The sequence below is a fragment of the Panthera leo genome, chromosome A1 (assembly GCF_018350215.1).
Source record: "Panthera leo isolate Ple1 chromosome A1, P.leo_Ple1_pat1.1, whole genome shotgun sequence".
Lineage (NCBI taxonomy): Eukaryota > Metazoa > Chordata > Mammalia > Carnivora > Felidae > Panthera > Panthera leo.
The window spans coordinates 116,482,968-116,500,990 of record NC_056679.1 but is presented as its reverse complement, the minus strand read 5'-3'; the positions used below and the strand labels follow the sequence as shown (position 1 = coordinate 116,500,990).

Here is an 18,023-nt window from a genome sequence, read left to right as displayed (position 1 = left end):
TAATTTCAGTTCCGCTCACTAAATCAAAAACCAGTGGCCTCCCAGTTCTTATTTAGAGTGTTATGTTTGCATCTTCATTCTACCAAGAACAAGTAGATAATTTCTAATCGCAACCAATGGCAGTTGCTTGGAGGGTTTATTTTTTTTCCATCTTTGTTCATAGGTAGGGCAATAAGGTCCAGCTCCTTGCTTCAATCTAGCAGAGTAGATCTGCTGGCCTCTCTGTCTATTATGCATTCGGTCCCTATGTCCCTACAGAAAATGACATGCCAGTCCCCAACCCCTCCCACTCCGTTTTGTTTTGGTTTTTTTACTCTTAATTCTCCTTGGGCCTACAGCTTCAGCTGTGGGGCCATGATCCATTTCTAGTCCAGACTCCAGACTTTTAAAATCTTGTTTCTAATACAGCTACATATTTTTAGTCTAATATAGCTCCCATATTTTACTTGTATCTATGGACTTGAAAATGACAGAGAGCAGAGAGGTTTCAAAACAGACCAACACTGACTTTACCTTCTTGACTGGAAGTCATTTGTACCTATATTTAAACAAGCTTGAAATAGCTGAAAAGGACTCATTAAACACACAATAACCTAGACAGAGAGAACTTGGCCTTTAAAAAAATGTATTAGGAGTTTTGTGTATTTCACAAATAGTTTTAGACCAAGAAAAAAATAGGTAAAAGTTTTCCAGCTTTCAACAGTTAAACTAAAAAAATATGTATACGTTATTCTTTAATAAAAAGTTAATAGTTAAAAAGTGGGAGGTCATATTTAAAGTTAATTAAGGTAGCTAATCACTCATGGTTGAAATATACTGATAAATGAATAATTAGAACTGATAAGTCCCCTAAAATCTTATCCGTGAAAAATACACTGCAAAGTTCTGGTTCTGATGAATAAGCACTAGGAGAAAAAAGGCGTAGTTTTTTTTTTTTTTTTTTTTCCCATTTGGGCTTAGATAACAAAATTTAATTGAAAACAAACTTTATTATTTTTGTAAATAAGTGATTTCCTTTAAACTCACAGCCATATCCAAGGTATACATCTAAGGATTGTAACTATATCACAGAGGCAGCACTTCTTGGAGTTGGAGGAGGACATTGTCAAGGGAAGGACCAGAATCACAGGGAAGTAAAGGAGACTGTTTTATACCATATATGTACTACAGGATTCTGATGGACTTCCCCGGGGGGTATGTTCTTTCAATCCACCACTGTTATTTTAATTATTACCTGAGTGATGTGCTGTTACTGATCTTATTCATATCCCTCAGGAGAACATGAAATGCAAAAAAGATTGTGACACTAGTCTAGGGCTTGTGTTTAGCTCAGTCTCTAAAAATCACAAATAACAAAGAGAAAAACCAAACTTCTCAGTTTGGATGGAGGAAGAAGGATGGATTATAAAGCCAAGATGGAAAAGGAACAGAACTCAGCAGTGATACAGAATAATCTATGGACTCTAGCAATGTCTCAAAGTGTGGAATATGGAAAACTTGTCATCAGAATCTCCTGGGATATCATTTATAATGCAGATTCCCCATTTCGGATCTGCTAACTTTCAACTTCTAAAAGGGGGGCCACAAACCTCATTTTAAAAAAAGCATCTCAAGTTTTGAGACTTACAGCCAGAGAGAGAGACTTATAATCAGATTTCCTATAATAAATCTAGGGAGAAAGAAATACTTCATCTGAAATAACATTTAGCTTTACATTCTTGATTGGAGCCTAAGATAGTATACAACTAAAGTTCATATTTTCACATAATATTCTGTGAAATATATTTACTTTTTCAAAATAGAATGAATATAACAACTTCGTACTCAATAAGCCAATAATGAAGATGTTTAATAAGCATTGTGACTAAGAGCAGCTTGATACTAGGAAGTTTATTTTAGAAGGTCTAAGCTAATTGTGATACAATCACAATTTATTCTGAATGTTAAAATTAAGCACTGCTCCTTAGTTTAAACAAATCTCTCTGCATTAAAATGGATACTAAGTTTGCTTAAAATCATCAGTACAAATCTAACACATTTTCTCAAAAGAAAAGTTTGCTTATGCATTCACCTTCTTAAAAACCAATTTCAGAATGATATTACAGGGGACAATTTTATGAAAATAATTTTAACTTTATAGAAATTAACGGCATGAATAATAGAGTCAATGTTTCACTAAACTAATTTTTTTGTTTGTTTGAGGATTATATAAAAAACAATCTAACATATCTCCCTACATCTATCTGAGTTTTGAATTTTTTATGAAAAAAGTTGAAAGCAAAGGATTTGGTAACTGAGACTTTCCCTCTGGAGTATGTTAAATGTCCCAGTAAGGAAGAATGCAAAAGAAGTATCTGAATAAGAAAATCTATTTTCACCTAAGATTTCTTAGGAATACCACATAAAAAGAATACTAAGGAAGCAAACTACTAGTAACATAAAACTCTTTTTATTGGAACTTCATAATCTTTTTCAATTGAAGAGGATTTCTTTTGTCACCCAGCAAGGTCCTGGAACTTCTTGGCTGGAATTCAGATATCCAGAGTTCTGGTTACCTATAACATCTATTCTTTATGTAGTAGCTTACAAGCATCAAAGGCCTCCCTCACCTGATGCTTGGCCGGATCTATGCCCTCCAAAATAGTCTTCATGTCCTCCTGCTTGTCCTGTGAAAGGAAAAAGAAGAACTCACGGATCTTATTCCAAAAATGAAAATCACATTTGGCCATGAAGACCTTGTGACTGGTATTTCAGGTGCTGGGTTTTGTAAACTCAGGATCTTCAACTAAAAGGAGTCTCATCTATAGAGACCATAATCTCAGAAGCCAACTATGATTTTATTTTAAGGGTATGATGTGGTTCTCTACAAAATAACTTTAATATAAACTTTAACACATGCAGATATAATTCTGCTGAATTTCTTGAACTCGTGCCTTTGTCCTCAAATACAACTAGAGCCACAGAATCAACAGCAGTGTCTTAGTACCTAACCAAGGAGAATAATTAAATCAAATGATTTGGGAATATCAAAAGTTGGGAGAAAAAGTAAGGAAAATACTAGAAGATGATTAAATAGTTATATAGCTTTCTCTCCAATTATAAATGCACTTGGTGCTCACACTTTTCAACTAAAACAGGAACCTCCAAAGGACTTGAGAGATGGAACAGACCTATTTTCTCTCGATCTAGACTCATGACAGAGAGAAAGTACTTGAAGGTAAGACAGAGATACAATAGAAGAAAGTGTAATAAGCCTTGCAGTCAACAACCAGGGTTAACTAAGTCTCCAAATAAAAGAAACATGGCCTAAAGGAAGCTTTACTTCTTAAGTCACCTCTGCCTCTTACTTGGGTGGTAGGCTTACCTAAGGGGATGTGTGCTCCTATGGTAGAGATGTGGTGAGAAAGTATGCTGAGACAACTACAGGACTTGAAGAAGCTGACTCTTAAGGCTCACTTTCTCTCCCTCCCCCACTGTCATATGATTTTCAACAAATAGCAAGCCTCACTCAAATATAAATAATAAGTACAAAGTATCCAACAGAGAACCTATTGAGAAATTCTCACAAAAATGCAAACAATAAAATTTCAGCCAAATATTCCCTATACTTCCAAATAAAGAGAACCTGAACTCTTAAAAAACTTGAACAAAATGATACAGCAGCAAGAGATTTAAAAGTAATAATGAAATAATGAAACCATGAAAACCACATAGAAGCACAAGAAAAAAAGTGACCCGGAGGATGGGCTTAAGAAAGAAACAACGCAAAAGAAAAGAAGAAAGAAATGAATTGGCCACAAAGATAATAAGAACAAGAAAGATCCATTATACAAATAATAAATATCCCAGAAGAAAACAGAATAGAAAAAGGAGCATAGAAGGATATAACAGAAGAAAACTGAAGGAGGGGGAAGAGGGGAAGACCTGAGGGAATGACCCAAAATCTTCAGACAGAAAGCACTCACTAATTTCCAGGAAAAAACTATTATAAAGTAATAAACAGCAAGACATATTCTGATGAAGTCACAGAGGTTTAAAAGTATAATGAAAGACTCTTATGATAATCCAGGCAGAAAAAGAAAGTTTACTTACATATAATAGGGAATATTCTAGCAAGCTTTGGAAATATTCAGTACCAGAAGAGAGAATAGAGGCTTAAAATTTTGAGGAGAAAAAAGAAGCAATTCAATAATTTGCTATATGGCTACATTCATTTATAAATACAACATACAGTAGTCTTAAAAATGCAAGTACCTGTAAACTCCTTTTTTGAGGGGGAAGAGAGTAATTTCAAATCAAAGTACCAGTATCAGCTAGCCAAAAGGTGAGTCAAGATTAGGAACTCAGGAATTAAGAAGCTACATGCTATGAAAAAGTAGTAAGGTAAACACTAAACTTTAACATACAGTTAAAGTTAAACAACTATGAGAAACTGGGTCATAAAATGGATTGTAAATATAAATGTTATAAAACTATGACAATGCAAAAATAAAATAACTCATGCAAATCCTATGGTAGAAGATACATTATTTTCCTCTTTTAGAATGGAGTCAAGTGGTGCCTGGGTGGCTCAGTCAGTTAAGCATCTGACTCTTGATTTCAGCTCAGGTCATGATTTCACAGCTCACGAGTTCAAGCCCCAAGTCAGGCTCCGTGCTGATAGCATGGGATTCTCTCTCCCTCTCTCTCTGCACCTGCCCCGATCTCTCTCTCTCTCTCTCTCTCTCTCTCTCTCTCAAAATAAATACATAAACTTAAAAAAAAAAAGAAAAATGGAGTCAATATTGTCTGAATATTTGATTTTTTAAAAAAATCATTTTGTTAAAGAAATTAACAAACTATTTCAAAATTTGCATTTGTAAATGATGTCTGAATAGTTTTTCAGAAAGTAGCTTTATACCAGGCTTCAACAGTTCACAAAAGCTTTGGGAGCAATTAATGAGCAGCTCACAGGGCTACTTGGAACACAAAAAGATTTTTTTAGATAAAATAAACATGGGGGTTATGATCAGAGATTAGAAAATTAAACCATCAAGCAAGCAAGCAAGCAAGCAAGAAAGAAAGAAAGAAAGAAAAGAAAAGGGAAGAAGAAAAGAAAAGAAAGGGGAAGGGAAGAAAGGGGAAGGGAAGAAAGGGAGGAAAGGAAGGAAGGAAAGAAGGAAGGAAGAAACAAAGAACTCGAATTCATGTTTATAAGAATGTGGAGAATAAGATTTCAACTGTTAACAGAAATATAGACTGGTTCAGCAGTTTTTAACAATTTGGCAGCAGCTATCAAAATCTTAGATGTGGACCCTCTGATAACCAGTAATTTCATTTCTAGGGATTTATCCCTATATATACATTCACAAAAGCAGCAAAGATACGTAAATATGTTTAACAGTATTTAGTGTAGCACTACTTACAATAATTAAAAAACTGTAATAACCCAGAAGTTTATGAATAAATACATGGTCGATAAATTATATAGAACACTGGGTATCTGTGAAAAAGAATGAGAAATCTGTAGGAACCACCAGAGAAAAATATTTTAAGAAAAAAGTTACAGAACAGTCTATGTGATAACAAATCTGTTCATATAAAAAAAGACCTATAACTCACATACGTGGACTCTATATATGCTTGGAGGGTATAGAAATGTCTAGAAGGACACACAACATATTGCTTAAATACAAAAAAAAATTATGAAAGAGGAACTGGTTCACATTTCTATTCATATTTAATATAGGTAACAAATTAATCCTTCAAAACTTTTTCTTTTGACGAACTCCATATCAAATCTCATTTCAAAGAGATTGAGAACTGGAGAGTGTTAACATATCTATGTTCAAAACACTCAGTTTCAACTATTCTAAAAAAAATGCTCGAAAAAGATTCTTTGGCTGGTAAAATACAATCCAAGGAAAGCAAAAAGAGTCAGACAGCCTACTTCATGGTTAGGGATGAAAATTAGTGATAGACCATTATGACATATTCAAAGTGCCGAATTTCCTCATCAGTGCAAAAGGGCTTCAATTTTTATTAATATATTAAAAACCCTTAAAAGCTATGGTCAAAACTACAGAGAAAATCAATGTAATAAAAAACAAGGGTGCATAGGTGGCTCAGTCGGTTAAGCATCGAACTTTGGCTCAGGTCACGATCTCACAGTTCATGACTTCAAGTCCCGCATCAGGCTCTGTCCTGAAAGTTCAGAGCCTGTAGTCTGCTTCTGATTCTGTGTCTTTCTCTCTCTCTGCCTCTCCCCTACTCATGCTCTGTCTTCTCTCTCTCTCTCTCTCTCTCTCTCTCTCTCTCTCTCAAAAATAAACATTAAAAAAAATTTTTTTTAATTTATAAAAAAAAACAAAATTCTATCTCAATAAGGAATTATACAAAGCATTGAACAGTGATGACTATTTCCATCAACATATGTGACTTTTCATCATACACACATAAAATATCTCTGGAAGGATACAGGAAATGAACAGTATTGATTGTCAATGGAAACTAAGTGCCTATGGGACACTTTTATATTTTGTGAATTTTGAACTCTATAAAGAAATCACCTATTTAAAACTAAGAATCAAATTTTTCAATCAATTATAAACTTCAGTTATACAATAATTTAGCCACAATAATGAGGAAAATAACTGATTGGCACAGGAACAACTCCTCCTCAGTACAGCAGAGATATCATAATTAGCAAGGCTGTGTACCTACCACACTTCTTTAGGTTGGTTCTATTTATTTATTTCTTCTAAAACAGATTCATTGTGAGCATAACAAAAAAACCATGTTCTATCTCATGTCCTTGGTATCCTTTCCTTCCATCCCTTATCTTCAAGGTGGCAAATATCTTAAAGTAAAATGGCATTCTAAATCCTTTGTCTCTCATTGAACAATGTCTACGTATACTTGAAAGCCAAAGCTGTAAAAAAGAATCCTATGCAGAGGACATTTTGAAAAGTTTTAAGGTATATAAGATGAGAAGATGTAACACAAGTTTATCTTGCTATTTGAAATAAATGTCAACTGTAAGAAAAAAAGAAAGTATTTATAATTGAATAATTCCAAAGATAACTGGAAAGACTTCTATTCTTGAGCAAATAGCTTACTTAAAACAAAAATCCACGTCAAGGAAACTCTTCCTATTTCTTTAACAGTTTTTAGGATAAAATATTGATAAAAGACTTAGGGTCAAAGAAATAATGATTTATCATTATAATGCCAGATTTTGCTTTATTGGCATAGTCTAAGTTAATTGTGTATTTTAGGGATTAATAACTTTTATCTAGTAAGATAATCTATACAATATGTTATGACAAGTTAAATCTGCTATTAATTAAAATTAACAACAAATATAATGTTGAAGGTAATTCAAGATACATCTAATATATATAAATATTTTAAGAGAGAGAATAATTTATATAACACTTATCACCATTACCAGTGATGGTTTATAATCTTGAAAATTCATTTTCTTTGGGGCATCTGGGTGGCTCAGTTGGTTAAGCTTCAACTTTGGCTTAGGTCATGACCTCACAGTTTGTGGGTTCGAGCCCCACATCAGGCTCCGCACTGATAATGCAGAGACTGTAGAGAATTCTCTCCCTCTCTCTCTCTCTGCTCCTCCCTGGCTTACATGCACATGCACATGCGCCCTCTCTCTTTTACTCTCAAAATAAATAAACTTAAAAAAATTCATTTTCTTTAAGGATTTCATAGCACTTTATACATTCTTGGAGTAACAAACCACTGAAGATCATCTAGTCCATCTAATTCCTCCAAATAGGTAGTTCACTTGCTCTTCAGAAATCACAAAATTAATGTTTATTTATTTTTGAGGGAGAGTGAGTGCAGGGAAAGGGAAGAGAGAGAGGGAGACAGAGGATCTGAAGCAGGCTCTGTGCTAACAGCAGAGGGCCCAATGCAGGGCTCAAACTTACAACTGTGAAATCACGACCTGAGCCCAAGTCAGCTGCTTACCCAACTGACCCACCCAGGCGCCCCAGAAAATTAGATTTCTTTTTTTTTTTTTTTTTTTTTTTTTTTTTTTTTAAATTTTTTTTTTTCAACGTTTATTTTATTTTTGGGACAGAGAGAGACAGAGCATGAATGGGGGAGGGACAGAGAGAGAGGGAGACACAGAATCGGAAACAGGCTCCAGGCTCCGAGCCATCAGCCCAGAGCCCGACGCGGGGCTCGAACTCGCGGACCGTGAGATCGTGACCTGGCTGAAGTCGGACGCTTAACCGACTGCGCCACCCAGGCGCCCCGAAAATTAGATTTCTTAAGCCAGGTTGTTAAAGATCATCTGGTCTACACCCCTCATAAAAAAAGGAAAAGGAAGAATAGGAGGAGGAGGAGGAGGAAGAGGAAGAGAAACAAAGAAACCTAGAGAATTCAAGTGATTTGCCCAAGGACACCCAGCAGAGCCAAAGAAAGAATATTTACATGACTTGGTACAAGAGTCCAGAAAATAATACTAAATTTCATTTTACAAACGAGAAGATTGAGGCAAGTGTTTGCTTATTGTATCAGTGACTTGATGGCTATAATGAAAACTTACATGCACTCTCTAATGTTCCATAGCATAGTTCTTTTTAAACAACTAAGAGTAGACTTTGTTACTCATTAGACCTCCAGTCAGATACAGGATTATAGGATGCCTTCCATAGGTACTTCTTCCTAGAGTAAGTTCTACTTTTGAATAGCAATGCTGGCCTATAAAATGCTAAGTTGGGTCACTAAATCTCTTTATATGAACATAACTAGAATGTACTTACAGTTCCTATTACCTGTATTAGTTGTTTATTATAGGAAGTACTCCTTGAGTTCAGAACTTACTGATCAGTTATACTACGATATAACTCTTCTAGAAATGAAAGGCCAAGGAGCTGGAGACAAGAAAGAAATACTTATTTACCTGATTTATATATCACTCTTTTTCCCCTTCCAAAGTTGGCCTTGGTGGCAAATACACGTGAAGGAAATTCTACAGATGACAATTACAACTTATATCTTACAAATGTGTCCAAGTTTTAATACTGAAATGAACATGTCATGATGAAAAGAAAAAGATTCTATCATCTTCACAAACGGTTTGAAAAACATAAACACCAAATCAAAACACCTCTGACATATTAGCTAACACAAAGTCAAAATTAAAAGCAAGCCAAGAGGAAAAAAAAGAAGCAGAGTTTTATAATCAAATTATACTATTGCATAGTTAACAGTGCAAATTTTCCACCTTAAACATGAAAAGTAATAGTAATGGGAAGACTGTGGTAAAACAAATAAAGCCATAAGTGCTTTAGCTGAAGCTGGATAGCTACAGAGATGAGAACAAGTATGAAATACTAAAACTCTGCCTTCTGGTCTAACGACCAGTAGTCGGGGAGAATGGCCTAGAGTAATAATGTAGGATACCAGAGCAGTGTCAAAAAGACTAGAGGAGTTAGTCAATTTCAGTTATTAAATGGTGTTATTAGTAACTTCTGATCAAAGAGTTAGGTAATAAATGTGCCAGGACATGAATAATATAAAAATTTCTTTTCAGAGAAACAAGATTAAGTAGTTTCCAAGGGCAGTTTTTAAAAAAATATTTCTTTTAAATTTTAAGTAATGCTAATGTGTTTTAATATAAACTTTCTTACAATGGGTTTACATCATGTACCTGTAATCACATCAAATACTAAACACAAACATGGGCCCAATAAACAAAGATGGTATGCAGAAAAAGAAAACATTGTATATTTCAATATACAATTATTCCCATTACTGTGGTAATAAGAAACCCAAACACCTGGAAGATGTGGATTAGATGATCTGCTCAGAGATCTCTCTACTTCTAGGGTAGTTAAAATGATTCTCCTTGTTAAACAGGAAGAATTTTCAAAAAATTCTGAAATCAATGGATGATTTTTAATTTAATTTTTGATTTTCAAAAAGAACATTTTAAGTGGCCTATGTAAGGATAATAAAAAGTCTAAGTTTTAAATAGATTATTCAAACGTATTCAATTATGAAAAAGCTAGACAAGCTACATACCAATCCACAAATTGATATGGATGAATATGATGAAATATTAAATGTCCTTTTTACCAGAAAGACCCATAAATATTTTTAATTTAAAATATTTTTTTAAACTAGGAAAAGTGATGTTTCAAATAACTAAGTTTCAGATTAGAACATGCACATATTTTGGAGGATCTACCTGAAAATGCTCAAGTATGCCATCAGCTCTGGCTGAGAATGTTTTTAAAGCAGTAAATAAGAAAATTTCTAGATTTCCTTTAACATTAAGCCCTCAATTATATCTACTATACATTTAGAATAAAAAGCCCTAAAACTTTTCAGTTTCATCTCAGGCTACAATATAAGGAAACCAAATTGTTGCATTAAATTTTTATAAAACCAAAATTAATATGCTAACTGATTCTGGTACAAGATATTTTAATGAACGGGAAACAGTAGCTTTTAAGCTCTTCTTTAAAAACTATAATATCAAAACCTTAAACTGTGGCAAAAGTTAGGCTCCAAAATCTAACAAAGCATAGGGGTTTGTTCAAACTGTGTTCCAAAGGTTGACTTGTATATCTTTATTTAAAACTGAAGGTAAAAATAGTTGCCCCCAAATGAAGGTTCTCAGCCAGCCCCCACACACCAAAATATTCATTTAACTTAAACAACTAGCAAATCTAGGTATCAGGAACACAATTATGGGATGCCAGGAATAGAAGGGGAGTGCAAAGTCTTCCATCTGCAAGCCAATGGAGGAAATCAGTACAGTCCAAAACACATGCTAGGAGGTGGCAGCAAAGAAGGGAGGACAAGAGAGAAACTACTGCCTTGCAAGGTTCAGCTAGTAAAAATTATCAGTCATTTTCCCTCAGGATTCGCACTGATCTGCCTGCTTCACTCACTTCTTATTTTTGATTATGTCCTGTTTCCCCCACTCTGGCTTATATAGTAAGGCCTGAAATCACAATTTGCTTATAGGTTTTAATTAGCAAATTTACTATACTTTCCCATACTTGCCGCATTTTATATAAAGAACAAGTACTGCTTCTTATTAACCAAGAAAAGAACTGGTATTAACATTAAAATGCCTTTCCACAGACAGCAAAAGCATGGAATGGGCAATATATTTTTAAAGTTAAAATCAATATATGAAATTATTCAAAAGAAAAGAAAGTTATGCACATGTAGGTATTAAATCTTAACAGTATTTATAATAGTGAAAAATGAAAAGCAAGTCAAAAGTTCAATTTAATAAGTGAATATTATGGGTCATTAACTTAACAGAAGAGTTATAGAGACTATGTAGCAATATGGAAAAGATTATGATAGAATGCACAGTGGAAAAAAATAGAGAACTATATTACACTATGGTTATAATTACACATAAATATAAATGCAAAGACAGATTGCAAAATAGAAAAATAAAGGTATATTAGAATAACAGTATTACCTTTCTACTTAATTAAGATATATATATATGTTTATCTGAGCCACTTCTTAATCTTACAGTTTGAATGTACAGGTATGATAAATTCAAATCTTTCTATCTGCTCACTTAATGTAATTGTCCTGAGGAATTCTAATCACACCCTATTTATGTAATTACAGAAGATTATAAAAGTAAAACATTTAAAAATATTTCATACCAGATTTTCACCCAGTTAAAATCCTGTAAATTTTGCTATATATTAGATTCTATTTGACAGTACCTCTTTTTACTATTTAACATTTCCATAATAATTCTCAATAAACAGATTAAGAAAATGACTGCTATAGAAAAATGGAAGGAAGAGAGAATTCAGAGGATAAAAGTATTAAACTTGGCATATAGCTTTTATACTGTATCCTATTTCTTTATTTCAAATGATGAAATGCTTCAATTTCTAATTTTTATGGATGACCCAAAGCAAGTGTAAAAAAGGAAAAAGATATAGAAAGAGGGCAGAATATTAAGATCTACTTAACATATCATTCTGCATAATTTTCAAGCAAAAAAGGTACACCTCTCAGAAATTCTAACAGATGGGGCAGATCCTGATTACTGAGAATGAATACTAGTGTTATCAGTATAATATTTAGTATTAGTAGAAATGAAATAAATAGGACAATCATACTATGCATTTATGTTAACCCATAATTATTTTCCAACAATGTTCTCAGGCATCTATGTGGGAATGTCTATTATTAGAAATGGTTTAAAAGGCAATATTTGCATAGTTTTTCCAAAATAACTTTAATATATAAATTCTCTAAAACACTCATAGCTGTGCATATCACACATAGATTTTTAAGAAATATATAAAGAAATTCAGGGTGTCTGGGTGGCACAGTTGGTTAAGCATCTGACTCTTGATTTCAGCTCACGTCATGATCCCATGATTGGATTCAGGAGATCAAGGCCCACAGTCAAGCTCTGCACAAATAGCACAGAGCCTATTCGGAATTCTCTCTCCCTCTCTCTCTGCCTCTCCCCAATTGACGCAGACGCATGTGCACACTCGCTCTCAAAATAAATAAACTTAAAAAAAAAAAAAAGGTAATTCAGGGAGAAACTCTAGAAAGCAGTTTAAAGTACCCTCACAAAATGAAAATTAGTCAAAGCACACATTTCAGGAAGAAGCAGTCATCTTTAAAGTGAAAAATTATGTATAATGTTCCACATTTGCAACAATTATTGCACAAATGAAGTTGCCATCTAATTTGAAATTTTGAAAAACCAAAATAGAAAATACTAAAAGAACAGAAAAGAATAGAATACTATACTAATGTTGTTAGGAAGAGGATAGGAGCTTTGTTTTTATATGTCAAACTAATTAAAGAAACAAAAGAAATCACTCAAAGTGATTTGATAGGTTATTCTATTCTGTAAACATATCGCTGAATTTGTGATATGTCTAATAAAGAGCCGTTTAAAAAGTTCGGGAATGACAAATGAGATTGGAGTAAGTGGAAGAAACCAACTAATAGTTTTACCCAGGAAACAAAATTACCTATTAAAAAACTAAGTACTTTCAAATATATTTAATAAATGCAACAAATAGCAAAACTTTTTTAAAAGTTATTTTCTACAAAGTATACAAAGTATTGATTTCTTTTACTCGTGTTTTCTAAATGTTAAAAATAGATGTAGCATCAACAGTCACAAAAGAAATTTAAAAATTATATCTTACTAAGTCAGCGCCTGCTTGAAGTAAAACATCTGCAACATCCGTATGTCCATTTTCACAAGCATAGGTTAAGGCTGTGTCTCCTGTTGCTGTTGTAGCATGAACATTAGCACCTAGCAAGCAAAAAAACCAAACGTTTACTTCATAAACTGTAAAATTATATTAAATGGTTAAGTTTTATAATTTCGTGAAATTGATGAATTCAAAATATGAAAATATTAGAAAGTATTTTAAGTATCCTTTCTTTTTTTTTAACGTATTTTTTAATGTTTATTTTTGAGAGAAAGAGAGAGAACAAGCGTGAGAGTGCAGGGGAGGGGCAGAATCTGAAACAGGCTCCAGGCTCAGAGCTGTCAGCACAGAGCCCCATGCAGGTCTCAAACTCACAAGCTGTGAGATCATGACCTGAGCCAAATTCAGAAGCTTAACTGAGCCACCCAGGCGCACCTTAATTTTCTTTTCAATCTGCTTTGTAAAAATGCCTTTAAGCATACAGAAAGGGACTAAATCAAATTATTTTAATATTAGTTTATGTGTTGCTGAAGCACATAAAGCAAATTATTTTAAAACACAGTAATTCCCCTATATGTCCCCAGTAAGATACACTCCAAGTGGAGGGGAGAGGAGAGAAGAGCTGAAAAACCAAAAAATATCAGTTTTCAGAAATCATGTTGGTGGTAGTGTTGGTTTGTACTCTGAAATAGTTCTGTGGATATTATGGTAAAATCAAATGAGCAATCCTTTGGTGAGGAGTAAAATTTTGGCACGGTTGAAAGAAACCAAAGATCGAAGATTGTTGAGGTTAAGTAAAAACTCTATGGTTCTGAACTGCAAGCACTGACATGAACTGTTTAAGAGTTCAATTTATCCGTAAGAAAAATAAATATTTCCTAACTCTGACAAACCAAAAAGTCCTAGAGACAATGACAGACCAAACAGAAACAGTCTCTAGCTTACAGTGTGGTCTCTGCTACATACTATTTCCTACAAAATGGAATTAGGGCTTCTTAGAAAAATGAGTGGTACCAAGACTAGGGCAGAATCTGTACTGAGATGTGTCTGAAATACCTCGCCATAGCAGAAAGCAAGGAAACTATCAGAGACTATATAGCGAGGTCACATCAAAAGGATTTAGGACCTAACCTTACTGACCAAAATTTATCAAATGGTCTCACCTTTCCACAGTTTTTGCTTCTAAAAGAATAAGGACTGTGATGCAGTACAATCCATCATATATGTTTAAACTCGAAAGTTCAAATGATGTTCAAATAAAAAACAAAAAACCACTTCATTGGTCACCACGGAAGGATGCTAGGGGATCACCTCATTATTTTGGAAACTGGTAAATAAAAGGGGAAAAGATTAAACTGCTGTTTTCATATGATTTATACCTAAGGGTAACCATATAGGTGATGAAGGGAAGTTTCTCTTTATGGACATATTCCAGCTATTAAACAAGTAAGGAATGAAAGAAGTGAGAACATCACCACTTTGTAACTCCTAACGAATTAATGGATATAAGCAGTGATCATTTATGGCTAACAATATCACAAAAAGAGATAATCACACATTTACTACCGTCTGAACAAAGTATACAAATACTACCTATGAAGTAGTCTAGTAAAACAAACAAACATGTCATACCCAAATTTTTTCTAGATCTAACTACTACTTTGAAGGAAACCCAAGAGACAGAAAAACAAGTAAAATAAAATCATGGAGATACAATTAGCAAAACCCATACTGTGGGAAGCCTAAAGGATTAACATTCCATTTCTTCAATCAAAACTTGCAAGGAAATAGAAAGATGGAAGAGAAGTTTGGAAGGGGAGCCCATAGACAAAAGAGACTTAAGAGACATACTGATCAACAGTTGTATAAATCTTACTTGAATCTTAATTCAAAAAAGCCATTAAACATACACACTCACATTTGTAAGAAAAATGTGAAACTGCTTAGACATTTAATGATACTAAGGAATTATTATTTAAAAATTTTAGGTAGGGGGTGCCTGGGTGGGGCTCAGTCGGTTAAGCTCTGGTCATGATCTCACCATCCTGGGAGGGAGCCAAGCTGGTGTCAGAGTCTGCATTGACAGCATAGAGGATACTTAGGATTCTTTCTCTCCCTTTCTCTCTGGCCCTCTGCTGCTTGTGTACATATTCTGTCTCTCTCTTAAAATAAATAAACTTGGGGCGCCTGGGTGGCGCAGTCGGTTAAGCGTCCGACTTCAGCCAGGTCACGATCTCGCGGTCCGTGAGTTCGAGCCCCGCGTCAGGCTCTGGGCTGATGGCTCAGAGCCTGGAGCCTGTTTCCGATTCTGTGTCTCCCTCTCTCTCTGCCCCTCCCCCGTTCATGCTCTGTCTCTCTCTGTCCCAAAAATAAATAAAAACCGTTGAAAAAAAAAAAAAATTAAAAAAAAAAAAATAAATAAATAAACTTAAAATAAAAATGAAAATAAAAATGTTTCTGTAAGTATATATGGTGACAGATGTTAACTAGACTTAGTGTGGTAATCGTTTCACAATATATACAAATATCAACTCATTCGGTTGTATACCTGAAACTAATGTTATATATCAGTTATAGCTCAATAAAAAACAATTTTATAAAAGTAAATGGGGGATATGGAGAAAGTATAGATGAAATGAGACGGGCCATAAATTAAAAATTGGTAAAGCTGGGTGATAGGTTCTAAGGGTTCATTATACTATTTTCTGTGTTTGAAAAAATGCCATAACAAAAAAGTTCTTAAAAAAAAAAAAAGGTTCTTGAATTTTTTAAAATGGTATAGGCAATGTATTAAAATATCTGTTGGGTGTTTTTTTAGTGCTACGCTCTAAAAAGAACTTCATGTAAGTTAAGCACACTCTAATCTGGAAAAATAATTTTTTTAAATAGTGATCATATAAAAAATTGATTCTCAAACCCTGAGATAGTTCTGGAAACTACATACTTCAAATTACCATAAGTAGCTAAATATGAGACTCCATGGTGGTACAATAGAAAAAACAATGTCAGGAGTTCTAAGTTTAAATATTGTCTGTCACTTATTAGGTTAGTTACCTTAGGGTAACATGATTGTGCACTGTTTCCATATCCATAAGAATGTGTTTAATATTTCTTACTATACCAGGACCAATGGTAATTAATAGCGATCACATGAGAACTGAGCAGAATGTCTGGTGTTCAATAACTTCTTACTAAACATTTATGCCTTCTTTTAAAAGCCTCTCAAAACAGCAAGACTTTACTTAGAGGGACATGGGAAGACTATAGAAAGGTAACCACTGGTAAGGACTCCTGCAGGGGACACAGACAGTTACTGAAAATGATGGAGGTATAATGACTGATTAATGCATACAATAACTTCACTGATTAATAACATTTGAGTGCAAGAAGAGTTCAGCTTTTAGGTATGATTGGTTTGTACTTTTGGTCCAAATCTAAACAATCATCTGACCCATTAACAACGCTAAGAAATTATTTCAGTAATAATTCAAAAAAAATTGCAGCTGAGCTATAATGAAATTAATGTTAACAGTGAAAGGATGAATAAAGTAATAGGGATGAATAAAATTTTGCTATATATTTTATTTTCCTTTACATATTAATATCTTTAATATTCTTTAATATATCAAGTTTTAAAGAATATATCAGACATGGATAAAAAAGAAAAATTTTCTAAAGAATATATAAAGGTATATATCTATCTGTATCAATTTTTTTTCTGGTATATTCTTATTTTGCTCTATAAACTACAAATATTTTGTTCAAAACTACTTATCTCTTACTAATGCTCAACAATGTATAAAGCACAAATTTTTATTTATTTTTTATTAAAAAAATTTATTTAAAGTTTATTCATTTTTGAGAGAGAGAGAGAGAGAGAGAGAAAGAGGCAGACACAGAACTTGAAGGAGGCTCCAGGCTTCACGTTGTCAGCACAGAGCCCAAGGCGGAGCTCGAACCCATGGACCCCGAGATTATGACCTGAGCCAAAGTCAGATGCTCAACCGACCGAGCCACCCAGGCACCCCTAACCACAAATTATTTTAAAACTAAGTACTTCTGCCAAAAATTAAATTCCCACTAGTTCTTTTTTTTCTTTTAAGAAGACTTAGAAATGTCAAGAAATCAATAGGCTTAAAAGTATCAAATTATAGGGGTGCCTGGGTAGCTCAGTCAGTTCCCGACTTCAGCTCAGGTCATGATCTCGAGGTCTGTGAGTTTGGGCTCTGTGCTGACAGCCTGGAGCCTGCTTCAGATTCTCTATCTCCCTCTCTCTCTGCCCCTCCCCCGCTCATGCTCTGCCTCTCTGTCTCTCAAAAATAAATAAAAACATTAAAAAAAATTTTTTTTTTAGTAGCAAATTATAGTCAGTCACTTAAACATCTGACTTTAGCTCAGGTCATGATCTCAGGGTTCATGAGTTTGAGCCCAGCATCATGCTCTCTGCTATCAGCACAGAGCCTGCTTCGGATCCTCTGTCCTCCTCTCTGCCTCACCCTTACTTGGGCACATGTGCACACACTCTCCGTGTCTTTCAAAAATAAACATATTTTTAAAAAAGTATCAAATTATAACCTCTTATAATGTCATCTCCACCTCCTCTTACCAACAGAGACTCAGAGAAACTAACTTCTCCCTTGCAGAAAGAAGCCTCAAACCATTCAATGGAAGCCTATGGTCACTAAATAAACATTAATAACATTAAGAAAACGTTTTTAAAATGACATTTTGGGGGCACCTGGGTGGCTTAGTCGGTTAAGCATCTGACTTCAGCTCAGGTCATGATCTTGCAATTCCTGAGGTCAAGCTCTATGTTAGGCTCTACACTGACAGCTCAGA

The 18,023-nt window shown here is 34.1% G+C and overlaps 1 protein-coding gene across 4 annotated transcripts in view; it reads right to left on the bottom strand.

The window, feature by feature from the left end:
• Positions 1-18,023, bottom strand: part of ANKHD1 (ankyrin repeat and KH domain containing 1) — a 131,636-nt gene that overhangs the window by 54,955 nt on the left and 58,658 nt on the right. For 2 of the 4 annotated variants that reach the window (XM_042937025.1, XM_042937018.1), the window contains exon 10: positions 13,176-13,285. In XM_042937025.1, the coding sequence (XP_042792959.1) occupies positions 13,176-13,285 (110 nt within the window). Of the gene's footprint in view, positions 1-2,441; positions 2,667-13,175; positions 13,286-18,023 lie in introns of those variants that run through there. The other 2 variants (XM_042937009.1, XM_042937036.1) reach the window with 2 other exon arrangements.